The sequence below is a fragment of the Phascolarctos cinereus genome, unplaced genomic scaffold (assembly GCF_003287225.1).
Source record: "Phascolarctos cinereus isolate Bilbo 61053 unplaced genomic scaffold, phaCin_HiC Scaffold_4;HRSCAF=312, whole genome shotgun sequence".
In the NCBI taxonomy this organism is placed as follows: Eukaryota; Metazoa; Chordata; class Mammalia; order Diprotodontia; family Phascolarctidae; genus Phascolarctos; species Phascolarctos cinereus.
In genome coordinates, this window is record NW_027555847.1 from 367,933,672 (window position 1) to 367,951,449 (window position 17,778).

General features: G+C 35.1%; 2 protein-coding genes across 4 annotated transcripts in view; one reads left to right on the forward strand and one right to left on the reverse strand.

Annotated features, from left to right (window-relative positions):
- Positions 1-10,769, forward strand: part of STARD6 (StAR related lipid transfer domain containing 6) — a 25,314-nt gene extending 14,545 nt beyond the window's left edge. For both annotated transcript variants that reach the window (XM_020994315.2, XM_020994348.2), the window contains exons 3-6: positions 1,384-1,510; positions 3,811-3,928; positions 7,606-7,699; positions 10,153-10,769. In XM_020994315.2, coding sequence (XP_020849974.1) covers positions 1,384-1,510; positions 3,811-3,928; positions 7,606-7,699; positions 10,153-10,354 — 541 coding nt within the window. In that variant the 3' untranslated portion in view covers positions 10,355-10,769. The remainder of the gene's footprint in view (positions 1-1,383; positions 1,511-3,810; positions 3,929-7,605; positions 7,700-10,152) is intronic.
- The window catches only part of POLI (DNA polymerase iota), a 39,550-nt gene continuing 31,875 nt past the window's right edge, over positions 10,104-17,778 (reverse strand). For both annotated transcript variants that reach the window (XM_020994148.2, XM_020994143.2), the window contains exon 10: positions 10,104-17,326. In XM_020994148.2, coding sequence (XP_020849807.1) covers positions 16,505-17,326 — 822 coding nt within the window. In that variant the 3' untranslated portion in view covers positions 10,104-16,504. The remainder of the gene's footprint in view (positions 17,327-17,778) is intronic.

The following is a 17,778-nucleotide window of genomic DNA, read 5'->3' on the forward strand; positions in this document are numbered from 1 at the left end:
ACTTTACAAAGTATTTTCTTCAAAAAATCTATGAAGTAATGAAAACATTATTCCCATTTTTCAGATAAAAAAAAGACCCAAAGAAGTTACTTGACCAAGATCACATGACATAAATGGCAGACCAGAAATTTGAACCTATCTTTTCACTATACCATGTGGCCTCTCTAATGCCAGAGGCAATCTGAAGAGGGCCATGTGATGATAATGGCAGACTATACATGGATCATCCAATTTTTAGCCTGGATTCTATAGGACCACAAAGAGCCAACAATAAAGTTGAAAATTCACTAGGATGAGCTATTGGTTAAAGAACTTGGACACAGATTAAAACTTCAAAAAAAGCAGCAGTTTGGAAACATTTATTTGCTTGATGATGAATCTAAATGATTGAATGTACCTAATTTGGTCATTCCACAAGCCTTCGAGATAGTGAATCAAAGTATCGCCATCCCTATTTTTCAGCTGAATAAACTGAACCCAAGAGATTAAATGATTTCAAAAGGTCCTATAGCTAATAAGAGCCAGGATTTGAACTGCCAAGTTCAGGCTTTCTACCATGCCATGGTACCCACTGTTTCATTTTCTCCCATTAAAAAACAAGAACAAAAACAAAACCTTTTTCTACATTCTCCCCACATGCACTTAAATTTTCAAGAAATAGGTTGTCAGACTTTCATCTAAGTATCTTGTTTGTGATAAGCATAATCACACTTTCCTTACAACGTCCTTATTTTATAGATGGACAACTAGAGCCTCCATGTTAAGTAATGTGCACAAGGACATATAGTAACCCAGTCCTAGAACTTGGACTAAAATTTGGGTTTCCAATTCAGTACAAATAAATGCTTTTTCCACTTAAAACACATTGCATCCTTTAATTAAAAATTAGGGCCATACAATATGCTGTTTATCCACATAAGTCTCCCACTGATTCATTTATGTCTTGAGAAGGATAAAATGATTAAAAGTGGACTTGAATCATTTTGATATATTTTAGGTAAACTGAAACTGGATCTTTTCAAATGGAACTGTGATCTCATTGATTTGAGAGCTCTCTTCACTGATGCAGATAAACCATTCACATTGAAAACATTCCTTTTAAAAAGGTAGCTGTAGACACTCATTACTAGTCAGTATAATAGTTACATAGAGAGTGTATTTTAAGATAATTAACATTTTGTAAAGAAAACTAAAATAAAATTGGCTTTTAATTGTATATATTTGCCAAATGTATGTCACATCTGCACCTTTTCATTGTTTTATGGTGAGCTGCTATGAGGAACCAATTGCTGCTTTTGAAAGTTAGTAAAGTTGATTCTATAGCTTTAAACCATGGCTTGTTTTTAACTTTTAGGTGGCTTTTTTTTCCTTTACTAACTATAGATACCGGGCAGAAGGAATAATACCAGAGACTCCAGCTAAACTCATTCAGTTTATGTACCTTCCTGAACACAGGAGCAAGTGGGATAGATCATTGCATACATACAGAATGTTACACAGGATTGATTCGGTAATTCACTGTTTCATGTAGAACTTTTACTGCATAGTTTAAATATTTGGTATTTCAATTGCGTGATTAACTATGTGAGATTTGATTTTATTTTGAACTTGACTTTATTATGTGCACATATACTATTTAAAGAATTCAAACTGATGTAACTTTTTTATATATAAAAATCTTGAAGGTTCCATTTTTGTAACATAATAGTTTTGATCCCTATCACTAAATAACAACTGAGTATGTTGCTAAAAAAAGGCCAAGGTCAGGGATTCTTTCTCTAAGTAGTTCATTTATCTTTGTTTCATTCCCTAGCTACTGTCTTAGCCCTTAACTTTGCCCAGCCATCTTGCAGTTGTGTGCCTTTCATCACAAGGGGAATGAAGAGTGAATATCAGTGCAAATCCACCCCAAACTTCTTCCAAAATAACTCATAGCATGTTTCTCCTGATGGTGGGTCCATAGAATCATCATTGTACATGTAAAATGGCATTGCCAGATGGCAGTGGATACTCAAGCACATTTATTATGCATAGTGAAAAAAGGAAAGTGAAATCTGAACAAGGAATAGAAGAGAGAGAGATGGGAAGAAAAAGAGAGAAGGAGAAGTTTGAGTAGAAAGCAGGACAGAGATAAGGAGAAAAATAGCAAGGAGTAAGAAATGATAGCAGGAGAAAATAGCAGTTATCTGTTGCATATGGATCAGGAAAGGGGGAAGTGGAGGGATAGGGGGACAATAAAAAGTCAGGCAAAGTGGTGTATGACCATAGGAATGGGAAAAGGGACACTGAACTTTGGAGGAAGATTCTATATATCTTTAACTGCTCATTAAAGCAGCTGTAGAAGTAAGCCCTTATGCCTGTGGTATTAAGAGGAAAGCAAGCTGGGCTTACTCCTCTAAATTATTTTGCCTTACTTACCTTTTTGCCTGTTTTGTATGTTTATGTTGTGGATGGTAGTGTTTGGTAAAAATTTGTGTTTCTGGGAGAATCCTGATGGTAATTCCTACAGACCTATGGTCTTTTAATCCAGTGATATAGCCATACTTAATAGGAACAACACTGTTAAATGTGAGTGGTGTCAAATAGAATTTTTGGAAGCCCAGCAAATTGTTCACACTATTTGCAAATTGTTTCCATAACAATTTTTTTTCACTCCATTGACCCTCTATACCCCATATTTCTCCCGCCTCAGAAAATTTAATTTTGCCATGCTTGCCACTATAATGAAACTACTTTAGAGTTATATAACTGGAAGAAGAGAGAAATGATGATAGAGGTCAACCTGCTTATATACCTTGTACTTCCTTACCACCACTAACAAAATATCCTAATTTCCCTAGACCCCTTAGGACTTCTCTAGTCCTTGAGGATCCCAGTACCAAATTTGAGGAAGATTCCCCCTCTCCTCCATTTGAAACACAGCACAAAATTGTATGTATGGTTCTCTTGTTCACAGTATTCATAAGCACTTTATGGAGTCCCATTATCAATTTAATTTCTACATTAATGGGCTTTAGTCTTTAAAATACTGTACTTAAATTTACTTTCTTAAAATGACTTTTAACTACATACTTGAGACATAAAAGGGAAAAGGAGGACAAGAGGTTAAAAGAAAGTTGTAACTGTCCTTCAGTTTGGAATGACATATATTGCCTTTTTGCTACTAATTTTTTTTACTAGTTACTCCTTTGTAGGTAAAAGGAAGCAGAATGTTCCCTTCAGTACAGGGAGTAAAAAGGATAACTTTGTTGGTCCGACTCTTAGCTTTCCTAAAGAAATAAAAACCTCGTGTTGACACTTTGCACAAATTTTACATGGGGAGAGGAAAGAGAATTATTCTACTTCCCCACTAGTGTCTATTTTCTCTACCAAAACAAGATATGTCAGAGCTGAAGCCAGTGGTTGCTTCAGGACCCATACAAATCATTAATCTCTCTCCTTGGAGACTTATGTCTTTTAGGGACATATGACAAAACCTCCTGTGTTTAGGCTACCAAATGACAGGGAAGCAAATAGCCTACGTGACTGAAGCAGAGAATAGAAGAAAAAAGGAAATTTTTTTTATTGGGGGGTCCAGCCCCAAGAAGTCTTCCGGTGTGCAGGAAGAGAATAAGGTTCTGTATATTTACAACTATAGGTCTAATAAGGTCCCTTTGACAAGTGCTCTGTATGACTTGGTAATTTCCTATGCAATTTACAAGCCATATTTTTCTTTCAAAGAAAAACTAACTTTGGAGAATAAAGTTATTGTGGGAACACACAACTAGTTTTTACAGTAACAGCTATCACTTTTATCTATTTTTGTTACAGGACACGTTTATATTGCACACCATTACAAATAGTTTTGCCATGGGCTCAATTGCCCCCAGAGACTTTGTTGACTTAGTGCACATCAAGTACTATGAAGGGGAGAAAGTGATTGTCAGCTGTAAGTTGAAACATTTTGTTTATACTTTGGTATAGATTGTCATTTATTGGTTTTTCTTTTTATTTGGGCCTACCAAGAATTATTAAGTTCTCAAACCTTTGCTTTTGGCTTTTATTTTCCTAATGGCATCAATAAATAAACTATTGCAATAGCCTCATTGGTCTCCCTTTACCCACTCACTCCCCTCTCCAATGCATCCTTTATACAGTTGTCAAAACTCTTCCTAAAGTACAGATCTGACTATATCACTCCCTTGCTCATAAAACTTCAGCAATTCCCCAGTTGTCTCCAGGAAGAACCACAAACTCATTGGCCAAACATTTAAGGACCCTTACTATGTGGCTCCAACTTACCTTTCCAGTTTTCACATAACTTCCTCTTTGCACACTTGCCATTCCTGTCAAACTATACACTCTAGCTGCTTTCCAAACCCACTATTCCAGGAAGAGAGCCTCCCTCAAGTTTATCTGCCCTTTGGGTTACCATTTTTGGAAAGCTCACTGCAAATATCCTTAGTAGCATTGTCACAGCTAGTTCTGCTGTTGGAGAAATTTCTTCTGCTTATCCCTAGATTCCCTTAGATTAGGCTTTCGTCATCTCCCTTCCTGTAAATGGCTTCTCCCTGGCAATGACCCTGACTCACCACTCTGGAGGGAGTTTCGCTGGCTCCTATGTTTCCCTTCCTCCTCCCTCTCCCATTCACTAATGTGAACTACAGACATGCTCGAAGGCCAATAGACACGGATCCTTCTGTTTTATACTCATGTCTTCCAGCGTTAGAACTCAGATCACCTCCACAGATTGGTTATTTTATAAGCTCCCGGTTCCACTGTAATTAAGAACTGTTTTTATACAGGGGTGGGAAACGGCAGCCTTGAGGCCACACGTAGCCCTCTACTCCTCAAGTGCAGCCCTTTGACTGAATCCAAACTTCATGGAACAAATCCCTTTTTGGATTCAGGCAAAGGGCTGCACTTGAAGACCTAGTGGGCTACACGTGGCCTTGAAGCTACGGGTTCCCCACCCCTGGTAGTATGTATACATGTTGTACGTGATATTAAACTTCTTAATCCTCACCCCCCAAATAATTGTTCAAAGTTCCCTTATCATTCAATACTAATACTATCTCATATTTATATAGTATTTTATGGTTTTCAAAATGTTTTCCTCACAACCTTGTGAATTGAGTAGTGTTATCTCCACTTTACAGATAAGGAAACTAAAGCTAAGAGGTGAAGTTTCTTGTCCATGCTCTTTAAGTGGCAGAGACAAGACACAGGTCATCTGGTCGATTTGGCTCATCACGTTGTATGGTCACATATTTGTCTTTCTAGTACAGATAGGTCCAAATGATAGCAACATACAGGCAGGGGTTAAGTTGCTCTCCAATATAAGGAGAGAGAGGGAATGGAGAGGCCTTAAGCAGGTTAAGGAAGATGGGCACAGTATATAACTGACCAGTTGTATTTACAAGACTCGGCCAGTGATTGATTCCTACTACTACTTGCCGCATGCACCAAAACACCACACAGCCTATGTGCTTTGTTTGAACATAGAGGCACCTCATTTGATGCTTGATACAATAGATGCAACTTGAAATTGTGAGTGTAACTCACGTTTTTGCCATTCATAACCTATGTCAAATCTATTAGGGGAAATTAGTATTTTAAGTCAGCCTGCAATCAATCCTTTGGGAAAGCACTCTCTTCCATAATCAGAACAGTTGCCCTTTAGTGTTTTATGATTCCTCATTTTTATATGCTGGTTTGTTTTTTAAACTCTTTTACTATAGTGGTCTGTTCTTGAGTTAACTGCCTGTTAATCGAAAGATGTAAACAGGCTTTACTCTCTGATATTTAAGCTCTAGTAACAATTTCTATTAAAATTCAACTTTCAGACTAAAAATCTAAGCAAACCCTAACATCTAGAAAACTTATTATATAATACCTTATATTTGTATAGCATTTTGTTTTTATCTCATTTGATTTTCACAATTACCCTGTGAAGTGGGAGTCATTGGTATTACTTTTCAGTTTTACATATGAGAAAACTAGAGCTCAGAAAGAAGTAGTAATTACCCAAGTGCTCTCTTTTTAGCTTTTCAGTATGTCTGTTGGAAGAGATGTCCTTTATCTTTCAGCCTACGTCTAGGAAGATGTCAGTGTATTTTTTTTTTGCTATAACTGTGATATGAAGTGGAATGGGGGAAGGAACCTGATGCTTAACAGCAAGGGCTGTCTTTTTTCATCCTCAGCATTTAGTGCTCAGCAAAGTGTTTAGCACACAATAAGGGTATAATAAATGCTTTTCCATTCCCATTACAATCACGTCAACATCTAGGAGTAGTCAATTCGCCTGGAACTTAAGATAGTAGCAAACTTTTTTTTTTCTTCTCTGCTACTTTTATTGAGTAATCATACGTAACCTTTCCTTTATGGAATATATCACATAAAACCTCTTCTTTCAAGATAAGCCAAGGAAAAGAATAAAATCAGAGGTCAGCAGCAGAGATTGAGAGCTGAAGGGACTATAGAGGAACTCATCCCATCCCATCCCATTTACAAATGAGGACACTGAGGCCCAGAAATTAAATGACTTGCCTAAGGTCACACAGCTAGTAAGTGTCTAGACTGATTTTTTAAAAAATTCTGAACCTGACCAACACCAAATTAGGTGAACATTTCCATATACACAGTAGATTAGGAAAAAATGGCTTGTACGTGGGACTGCAGTTCTGTATTACAAGCATCTCTTATTTTATTTTCAAAGTTGTTCTGCTTGTCTGTGTCTCCTATTGACCTTTGTTCTATCTTTTGTTGACTAATTTTTTTCAATAGACACATTTTGATTGAAATTCTGAGTTATTTTTGGGCCATCTAGGACACAGGACACGTCTGTACTTTGACAACAGTAGTAGACTCAAAGCAACACAAAATGAACACCTGCAATCATTCATTCAGCAAACATTTACTAAGTCTGTGCAGATCACAATTTTAGTCCCCCAGAAGATTTGCAAAGTTTAAATGAGACCATTCTTGCACCCATGGAGTTTAGTTTATAATGCAAAAATAATTTTTGGACAGAATTATCAAGAGTTCAGCGCTAATCAAATTTCATTGATTCTTCCTCATATAACTTCACTAGTTTGTCTAAGAATCACCTAAAAAACTTTTAAATATTAGGTCAACCAACTGATCTTTGTTCCTTGGGATACAAAATGAAAAACCACTTGTTGCCCTCAAGAATCTCACATAAGATAAACTCAGATTCTTAATGACATTTAAAGTTTTTAATTTTACCCCTAAGGATACAAAAACAATCATTAGAAATGTCAAATTAAGGGGCAGCTAGGTGGCGCAGTGGATAGAGCACCGGCCCTGAAGTCAGGAGGACCTGAGTTCAAATACAGCCTCAGACCAAACACTTGACACTTACGGGCAAGTCACTTAACCCCAATTGCCTAAAAAAAAAAAAAAGAAATGTCAAATTAAAGATAGTCTGGAGACCAGAGTATACATACCCATGTATATCCCTAAAGATGAATGCTGACAAAGATTAAGTAAAACTGAATGCTGTTTCATAAGTATTTTCTTTAGAGAATATATTGCTGTATTATATATTTGCTATGTTTGTGGAAAAGGTTTCATTAAAATACCTTTCTTTTTTAAACTACTTAGCTGTTAGTGTGGAGTATCCACAATGTCCTCCAACTTCAAGTTATATCCGTGGTTATAACAATCCTTGTGGCTACGTATGTTCACCACTGCCAGAGTAAGTAATTGACATGCACATTTTAAAAAGCAAAACTGTTGTTCAATTTATAAAATATAAAATACAAAGTACAGATACTCCTTGCTAAATAGAAAAAATGCATTCTAGTGAGATCTGCCATGAAATTCTGCTAAGTAAATCCTATCTTACCCATTGACTTCAATTATAAAACTGGAGATGCATTTTGTTGGAAAAAAATTTGGTTCCTAGGTTTAAAGTCATTCTTAAGCATAAGTAGACCAGAAAATTACTTATAAAGTTCTCTATTCACAAAAATATTACCCTACTAGCCTTTAACTAATGTTATATGTTTCTCTATTAGAGATTCATTCCTTTGTGTCATTAAATAATTGTTCCTGTTTTTTAAAAAGAATGCAAATAGCCATGGATAGCTAATGCATTAAGTCTTAAGAATTAACACCTTACCATTAATGAATTTATCAAATCACTTCCATCTAACAGCTAACTGGGGGCAACTCCCTGCAGAAGCAAGCATATAATGGATGAGCTTGATAGGAGAAATGGGAGAGGGCCAGACCCTGGATCAAAGCAATCCTCAGGTAAAGTAGGCCTGAGTAGGGTATAATAGTGACCTAGGAAGCAGGAGGATGGCACGAAGAAACTGAATGCCAAGAAAAGGGCCAAATTTTTACCTGTTTCAGTTTTATTCAAACTTATACAAACCTGCCTGGATATAATAACATCACAGAAATACAGCAATTCTTAAAAAAACCTCAATTAAAAAATTAAAAACAATTATAGTACTTAGAAAACACTACTAGTACTACACTGTTCTCAAATTAGTTACAGGAAAAACAATTAAGAGTTATGTACAATACTAGAAACAATGGCAATATAATCACCTTCACAGAATACTGTGAATTAGATTTAGATCAAATTAGATATGATATAACTCATTATTTACTTAAGCTGAGGATGCTAGAAAGTTAATTTCTATCAAGTGAGATACCTGCATATGAAAAAAAAATCTGCTCAATTACTTATTAGATATGAATCTCTTAGATTTATTCACAATCAGCTTTATAGTGCCTGGAATCTTACATCATTTTTCTGCAGACAAAAAAAAGTCTTAAAATACTGTAAAATTTGAAAAAGGAATTCCAATAGGTTTTCTTACAATGAAGGACTTATGGTAATACCTTACAATGACAACTTATTCTAAGGAAGGCAAAATAAAGCTGAATTACAAAACCACATTTCTCCATGCATTTTCTTCTGTAATTTAGCTCTGTTGATTATCTACACCAATTGAAAGGTTCATTGGTTTAGATAAGCAACATTGTCAGTTATCTTGGACCTCTGATTCTGGTATACCCAGAAAGAAGAAGAATGAAGCATTGTCAACAGTTGCTGACCTGGTTGCATACAGCCCACATCAGTCAGTCCTTTGGTAGCTTTCTCTGTGCCCAAAACCCACACTGCTTGCAGCATTGGCTTGTGCATGGGAAACAAGGCTCTCATGTGACCTCGCTACATTTTTATGTTGTGTTGTAGGCAATCCCAGGTTGGGGCTCATTATGGCTATTCCTAGCAGCTATTAACTTCCTGCCCAATGGATCTGTCTTCCTGATTATATGAACAAACATTTGTGAATTAGCAACTTATCTTTCTATGGCAGGGAAAATGGCCTGGACTCTGCTATGCGATATAGAGTTGGGGTGGAGGTAGACAAAGTAGGCCCTTATTAGAAAGTTGTGCACTATCATTTTATGTGCCCTAAGCATTTCTTCCCCCAAATAAGTCCTCATTACTACTGCAAAGAGGAGAGAAGCTTCCCTGGCTTAAATAGACAAGATTGAAAATAATTTTATTATTTTATGTTATTATATTATAACTTAGGACCTTCCTGTGGATACATTACATCTAGATAGCAAGAAATTCTATAGGAAAGGAGCGGAGATGCTTTTAAAAAAGTTAGTTCTCTAAATTCTGTGTCCCCCAAACCATTTCCACATAAGAAATACAGGCTATAGACTAAACACCTAGCACTACAGATGGGTCAGTTTTCAAGTTATATATACACAATCCAAATGATCAATAGTTAATTGTACTTTTAAGCAAGGAATGTGAAGCTTTTTAGGGTAAGAACCTGAAGCTCTAGAATTCTAAGTAACATTCTTTGCTCTAGCAATAATGAAAAGATACCTTGTCTGTTTCTAGCATTCCTCTAATATAGTCATTCTGGAGCTCCATAAATGTCAGAAAATCCCCTAGAACTATAGACATTAGATATCTTCTCATTTCTTAACTTGTACATATTAAAATATCACCAAACTTTTAAAATGCCTAATACTACATTTGACAAATATTACAGAATTACATATTGAAATTATAGCAATAATTAATTTTGACTATATATTTAAGCATGTTTAGAATAAACAGATTAGGTAAATACAAGAATTCTTTTATTGTTTTTCTTCCCTTCTTTATAGGAACCCTGGCTACTCCAAACTGGTGATGTATGTACAACCAGAACTGAGAGGAAATTTATCCCGGGCTGTGGTTGAGGCAACAATGCCTACCAACTTACTGAATTTGATCCATGACGCAAAAGATGGAATAAAGGCACAAAAGGCTCATTCGGCACATTCATCCCCAAAAGGCCATTCATCATCACTACTTCATAAGAAATGAGGTGGTTCCGTGGCTCCTGAATCATGCACTTTCTTCAGTCCTCTTCTAGCAGTCAATGTGGAATGTATACATGCCATTATGCTATGCTAGTCAGTATTCTCATGCACATCAGCAGAGGTTCTTAAGGAAACTAAGAATTCAGTTATATAAGGAACATTAAATATAGCTTTTATCTCATAAACAATGATGTTAACTATCAAGTGTTATTAAGAGCAACATTTGTACCTTGCTTTCTTCTGAGAAATGCCACTGAATAAAATTAGAATCAAGCAAACAGGTACAACAGTGAGCACTCAACACAAACTAAAGCTAAGAGAATACTTTTTTCACTTGCTTCACTTGCTTCACTGACTGTTCAAACTTGATAAACTTGTGTAATATGAGCATAAATAATAAACAATTCCACTTAAATATATACCAAATAAAATGTAAAATTTAAAACTGGATTGACAAGTCACAAAACTGCAAGGCTATCACACATTGCATACCGTTTCTATTTAAACAATTTTGATATTTCATTAGTTTGTAGCAAACAATTCGAAGATGTTTTTCTGCACTGGCAGTTTAGCTGGTCAGGATTCCTGATCCTTATAAGGATTTCTAAGGAGATAAAATCTCCAAGACCATTATCTATTTCTGTGAAAAATCTTACATCAGTATTCTACCTACCCTTTGAAAAACTGTATACCATTTTCACACTTTGGCTTTAACAGCTCTTGAATTTTTCCTTCAGAAAAGATAATCAGAATATAAGTGTGGAAAGGCCAAAGTGTCAGGATGAAACACAGCTCCCTAAAGGAAAGCCACTTTCAGCCACTCTGGTGGTCTCCCAGTTTTCCAGAAGACATATTCCTCTATGTCTTTGCCACAGGAAAAGTAGAGAAGGAAGAATTCATAAGGAGAAAAATATCACTTTTGAAGCCACTGTGACCTAAGAGAACAGGTCAACTACAGAATCTATCAACTCCAACTCCCTCGGTGCTGGTTGCTCTTCCTGATGATTGCTGGATTCTGTTTTTTCTAGTTAGAATATTCAGAAGATACTTATTAATAACAAAGTAGTTAAAGCTATGGTTTAGAATGCATCATGTTTTGTTATCGTGCCAACTTTTACTGGTACCTGTTCTAAGAAACGCAGAATCATTTTGCATATCCTTGTAATTCTCTTATATGATAAGCAGAAATATATCTCCATTTTGCCAGTAGTATAAGTGAAGATGGTAAATTAAGTGACTTGTCTCTATGGGATATATGTAGTCAAAGATAGAAGAAAACACTAGAGTATCTTTTAATTCTTACTCCCTGACCTCCCACGCTTGCATTCTTATATTTAAAATTTCTAAAGGAAGTTTAAAGCTTTCCTGGATAGCTAGGATTTATATTGATAAATATAAGAAAGCTGTGTATCATAATTTTGAAAAGATAGGTAGTACTGATATCCAAATAACACAGGAATGATTTTGTGTTTACCATGACCTACTACAATTCTAAACTTTATTATGATCTTTATCATTTTCATTGATTATACTGTTTTTTTTCTATTTTGAGAACTATATACCACTCTGCCTTACTATAACTCCCATACCAAAAATTTATTTTCTTGCATTCTCATTCCCTATTACCCATGACAGACTGCCTCTCATTGTGTCATTAATAATTAAAGAATACTAGTCTGCTACACAGTGGAGGACTCTGACCTGATTAAGCCTGTAACTGGAATCTCAAGACTGTTGACTTTGTTTTTGTTTAGTCTCTTTGTAAACCTGTGGCCTATATTGTCCATGGGGTTTTCTTGGCAAAGATACTGGAATCGTTTGCCATTTTCTTCTCCAGTGGATTAAGGCAAACAGAGGTTAAGTGACTTGCCTGGGATCACACTGCTAGTGAGTGTGTAAGGCCGCATTTGAACTTGGGCCTTTTTGACTCCAGGCCCACTCCAATAAATTGCTCTATCTATTTATATTTCAACCTATTTTTTCTCATTTTTCCTTCTCTTTCACTAATAATACTGTGGAATGATTTTGGTAACATTTTCTTAAATAAAGTAGTATTGTTTATTTTGATTGGGTCAACTCCAAATGGAAAGTTGTTTGTAGGATTCTAATCATAAGAACTTAAACCTCTTTACTCTTCTTTGATAAAAAATGAAGGCTTTCAGTTTGATAAACACATTTTACAAAGTGATTAAATGTTTAGTCTTAAAAAGAATTTCAGTAATCATGTCAATTGGAATACAAAATAACTTTGTAGTTTTCTATAGATGTTTTTAGCCCATTATATATTTCTGAACTTTTGTCAAAGTTCCAACAAGTGCTATTCAGAGAATCAAGAGAATAAATAACAGAGATTATCGATCATCAGAATTACATGATATATTCTATCAGTAAAAATTTAATATATACATTTCTGTTAATTCAGACAATTTAATATGTAGCAAAGGCATCATGGTCTTGCTAAATTAATGGGATGTGGCTACTAAACTCAGCTTAATTTATAGGTCAAAAGATATTCTTCTAATCTCTCATTATTAATAGACATTGCCAAGGGAGCTTAAGGTAGGAATGAAAAAAATCAGGAGATAATGTTATGGCTATTGTTAGTAATAAAAAACTAGGTAATAATTTACTTATAGATAATAAGTAAATAGATAAGTATTAAGTAAAATAACATTTTGAGATTTACCAAAAAAAATGGGTTCCTATTTTTGGTACATATTTGTTAAAACAGAAAACCTGATAAAAGGTTCCCCTGTTTTTCAGTGCATTTTTCAATGGGCAAAGAGCATCCACCCACATGATAAATTTTCCTTATGATATATATTCTATATGAATGATGACTGAATAGGCAAACAGAAAAGAAAGCTAATTTAATATATCCCTATTATATATGTTACTCCAGGACGGACAGAGGGTGATAAAAAGAATGATGATGGTAGACTGTTATGTTTTTGTGAAGAATTTTTTTAGCTTGCTCAGTTTATCTTAATATTCAGTAATATTACCTATAAATTTGTAATAGAAAAAAACTTCCAGATTCATTTTAGAACAGAAAAATGGAATTTGATTTCTATTACCTTTCCCACATCACAATGAAAATGGTAAAATTATTTCAAGATGAAGGCCATGAAACACATTCATTCTCATCTAAGGATCTGGCGAGCTAATTCTGTTCAATTTTAAACTTCCTCAGCAATTGGAAATAGATGTTAAGTTTATTGCAAATGCCATAGGACCCAAACTAGACAGATAAACATGATGTGGACTACTGTTCACCTTAGGATTTTACTTTTTGTTTTATGTAACTGATGTATCTTGGCTCCTCCTTGCCTTCCACTAAAATTAAGAAAAGCCTTTCAAAAGGAAAGTGTACCCAATCACGTATTTCCCAAACATGGCTATTGCCATGATTCTAAAAATGAAATTCAATGCCTGTGTACATATACAAGAGTACCATCTAAATCAATGCTTCTACCTCCATGTTCTGTAAAAAACAAGTTAAAAGAGTTTGCATTACTGAGTTCGCTTTATAAGTATCTTAGCACAACATATTACCATACTTATATCTCCTGATTTTGCCACTGTTCCTACCTTAGCATCTATGACATTACTGAATTACAAAACCATTGAGCTCATTGATGCAATGTGGTACAGTGGAAAAAATACTGATCTTAATAAACAGAATACTTCTGTTTGAATCTTAGCTCCAGCACTCACTAGCTGTGGGACTCTAGGTGAGTGACTTTACTTCTCTATGCCTCAGTTTTACAATTTGCAAAATAAAGATAGTTTGTAATAACTATACTACAGGTTGTGAAAAAAAGGACTTTATAAAGTTTTTTTTTAAAAAGAGAGATATTATTGTCTTTCCTGGAGTCAAAACATTCATGGGATTTAGCTCTGCAGTGAACCTTAAAAATCATCTAATCCAAATTTCCCATTTCATAGGTGAGAAAATTATAGCCTAGAAAGGCTGTGATTGGTATGAAATTACTCAGTGGTATGTATGCAGTTGACACGGTATTCAAGTTCATATATCTGGACACAAAATTCAATGTTCTATCACATTACCACCTTAACCAGTTGTGGTCTTTTTGAGAATATTTTGAAAAAAGGGTATTAGCCACAGAGAACACAAGCTCTCTGAGGGCAACATCGTCATTTTTTAATCTTTGTATCTTCAGTGCCATTTATACAAAAGAACTTAAAAATTATTGCACTGCACTGAAACAAGTTCATTTTGAAAAGTAGCCTTGAAAAAGGGCAATTGAGTAACATAACTGGTCAGGAACAAGAAACATCTCAGCATGAAAAATCATAACAATTTTGAGGAAAAAGGGTCTAAAAAGGTATAAATGCAAAAAATCATATTTCCTCTTCCTTTTAAGGTTTTTCAAAACCATACTGGAAAGTCATATGCTTCCCTAAAAAAAGATTTGTTTCTTAAACTTGGTCATGGCATACTTATGTCTCTTACTCTTTTATACCTAGTCCAAAGCATCTGTAAGCTAATTCTACTCACCACGACATATGATTGATTGATAGTTGATAACGATTAGTCAAGTATATCTCACGTGCTACGTTTATCACTTGTGCCACAACTAAAAGTTTAGGTCAATATACTTTAGATAGCTTAACAATGTTGTTAAACCCTGAAATCATCCAAAGTGACTGATTACTTGAATATCAAAAAGGAAATTATCTGAGAGAAGTTATGTCTTCTATGAGCCTCTCTGATGAGTTTAACTGTAGAGAACTTTTAGCATTTAGAGAATTTTTAAAAAATGTTTTAAATAAAGGGCATCTGTAGCAGAGCTTCCAATAGTTACAAGATGTTGAGACACCTTTATCATTCCTGCTATAAATTTCATTTTAGCTGCCTTCAAAATATTTGTGCTATAATTTTCCTTTGGGTCATAAAGGGAAAAGGCCTTCAGTAACCACTGACTCCTTAAAATCTAAGGAGTCCACACACAAAGTTATGAGCTCTTAAATGGAAGAAAGACATTAGAATCTTTCTTGTACTCACTTGTATGCATATTGCCTTGTAAACAATCTCAAGTTTTTTCTATAGATTATTTCCACATAGACTATAAATTCCTTAAGACAGGCCATGCTTGTCAATGCTTCTGTATCTCCACCATATCCTTAAACATCAGTTCCCTAACCAGTGTTCCAGGATACTCTGACATGTTACAAAGACACAGTTATGTTACAAGCATGGGGTGACATTACTCTCCCAATTTTTGACCTGGAAGGGGAGGTTGGAGATAATAATAACTAAGACGAAAATAATAATTTTCTCATATTTGATGGCAAGGAGTTCCAGCTTCAAATATGCAACAAAAGCTGTAGAAATATCACATCTATTCCCCACAGGCCTGTATAAAAATGGCAAGCTAAAATCTCCCTTACTTACCATCTGGGTCAAAATAAGAGCTCTTATGACAACCCCACCTTGTACACTGAAGTCCTAATGCCAGTATACCCTTAATTTTTTCCTATGGAGTCTTCACCTTCCTGCACCCACCTGTCCCTCCCACCCCAGCCAATAAAAGCTAGTTGAACTATTAGAACACATAGTGACTGGAACCATCCATTAAACCTGAATATTTTGTTGTTAGCTTATATTATGGAATGTTATCTACCTGAGGCAAAGTCAATGTTTTTATAAGTTGGCTGAAACTAAAGTTTTTCATATTTTCATACCTCTCAGCTGAGGTTCTTGGGCTATTTCAAATTTCAAAAAGGAAACATTTATTGTTATTCTTTAACTTCCTATAGTTCAGCATTATGTGGAAATTTTAAATTTATATATGCATGCATACATTTCCCAAATTTATGGAATATGTACCAATGCTGACCATGATTTTTTTTATTGGAAATCTTCAATATAAAATAGCTTAAAAATGAGAGGAAGGTAATATTTTACATTATTACTTCTGATACGAACACTTTTATGCTTTATGTAAGAGTTTACCTCCCTTCTGCTGTTTATGCTTTAGCTGAAATGTTTCATATTAGTCAGATTTCTACATTATTGAATACCTAATAAACAGTTTAATATCAAACACCTTAATAAGCTGTTAGACTGAGGGGAACATAATGTTTTTGCTATTTGCTTGGCATATTTTTAGATTTTTTTCCATCATGCTTATTCATGTACAGTTTGGAAGGAGGATCCTGTTCTTTTCCACTCAGCCAAAAGTTCTTTTTGAACATCTTCTGGTAATTCAAAAAAAACTGCAGGGTCAATACCAGAAGGAAAAGTAATTTCCTCCTCTGTAGATTCTTGCTCTCTGTTTTCTGTAAGACTGAGATGCTGAGAAACTGAGCCTGTAAGCTGCTTATGGCTATCTGCAGTGTGACTTCTGGAAAAGAGTTGCTGACTTTGTAAGTTTGGGAAAGAATGGAATATAGACACAGCAGGGTTTGTATTTGAAAAATGGAATCCTTGGGATTCTTTAGGTCCTTGACTCATTCTTTCATCTCTCAGCTCACTGTCTAAATAGTGAGGAGAATCCTTTCGGCTAAACAGGTAAGTGGAACCAGTGCTACTTAAGCCTGATGTACCTGGTTCACTGGTAGATATAGAGGCTAACTGTTTACTATTGGATAAATGATCTCTGGGATTTGAAACGATGTCATGCATTTGTTTCGAAGAAAAGAAAGATAACACTCCTTTGGAGGAATGTAATGGACAACTCAAACTTCCCTTTCCTTGAATTTTTTCTCTAGTTTTGCCAGAAAGGATTTCTTCTTGAATATCTACTGGAAGCTGCTTAAAGACTTCATGGTCAATACCCTCAGGAAGTGAGTGAAATGAAAAATCATGAATTTCTTTTTCTTTAGTAAAATTTGCAGTATCTAATGGAGACTCTCCAGTTTTTATGCTTTCAATTCTTCCACTTGGTAGAACATCCCAGTTTGTTTCCTTGTCTTGTGAAAATTCTTCCATATGAGTATCTTTCAATTTCTAGAACACAAAAAAATTTTAAATATAAATATATGATCTCATAGATAAACTGCCAATGACACATCCATTGACACATCCATGCTCATGCTAGGATGTGTCTGTCCATGTTAATACGTGAATTAATACATTACTCTAGATATTTATCTGGGAGCATGCACTTTTCCCCCAATAGGCTTCAAAACTTCCTGTGATTAGTTTCAAGTAAGTATGATTAAACCACAGCAATCTAGTTCTAACATCATGTGGTTCTCACCTCACTAACCCTATGCTTCATGACCTATCATCCCAGGTAGGTGAATTGCTAATGTTACAAACTAAACATGCCTGGCTAAAACCAAAATTTTAGCGCTATAAGGAGCCTTAGAGATAGCACAGTAAGTCTAACCCCTTCATTTTATAGATGATGAAACTGAGACCCAGGGAAATTAAGTTATTTGTCCAAAGTTACTTTA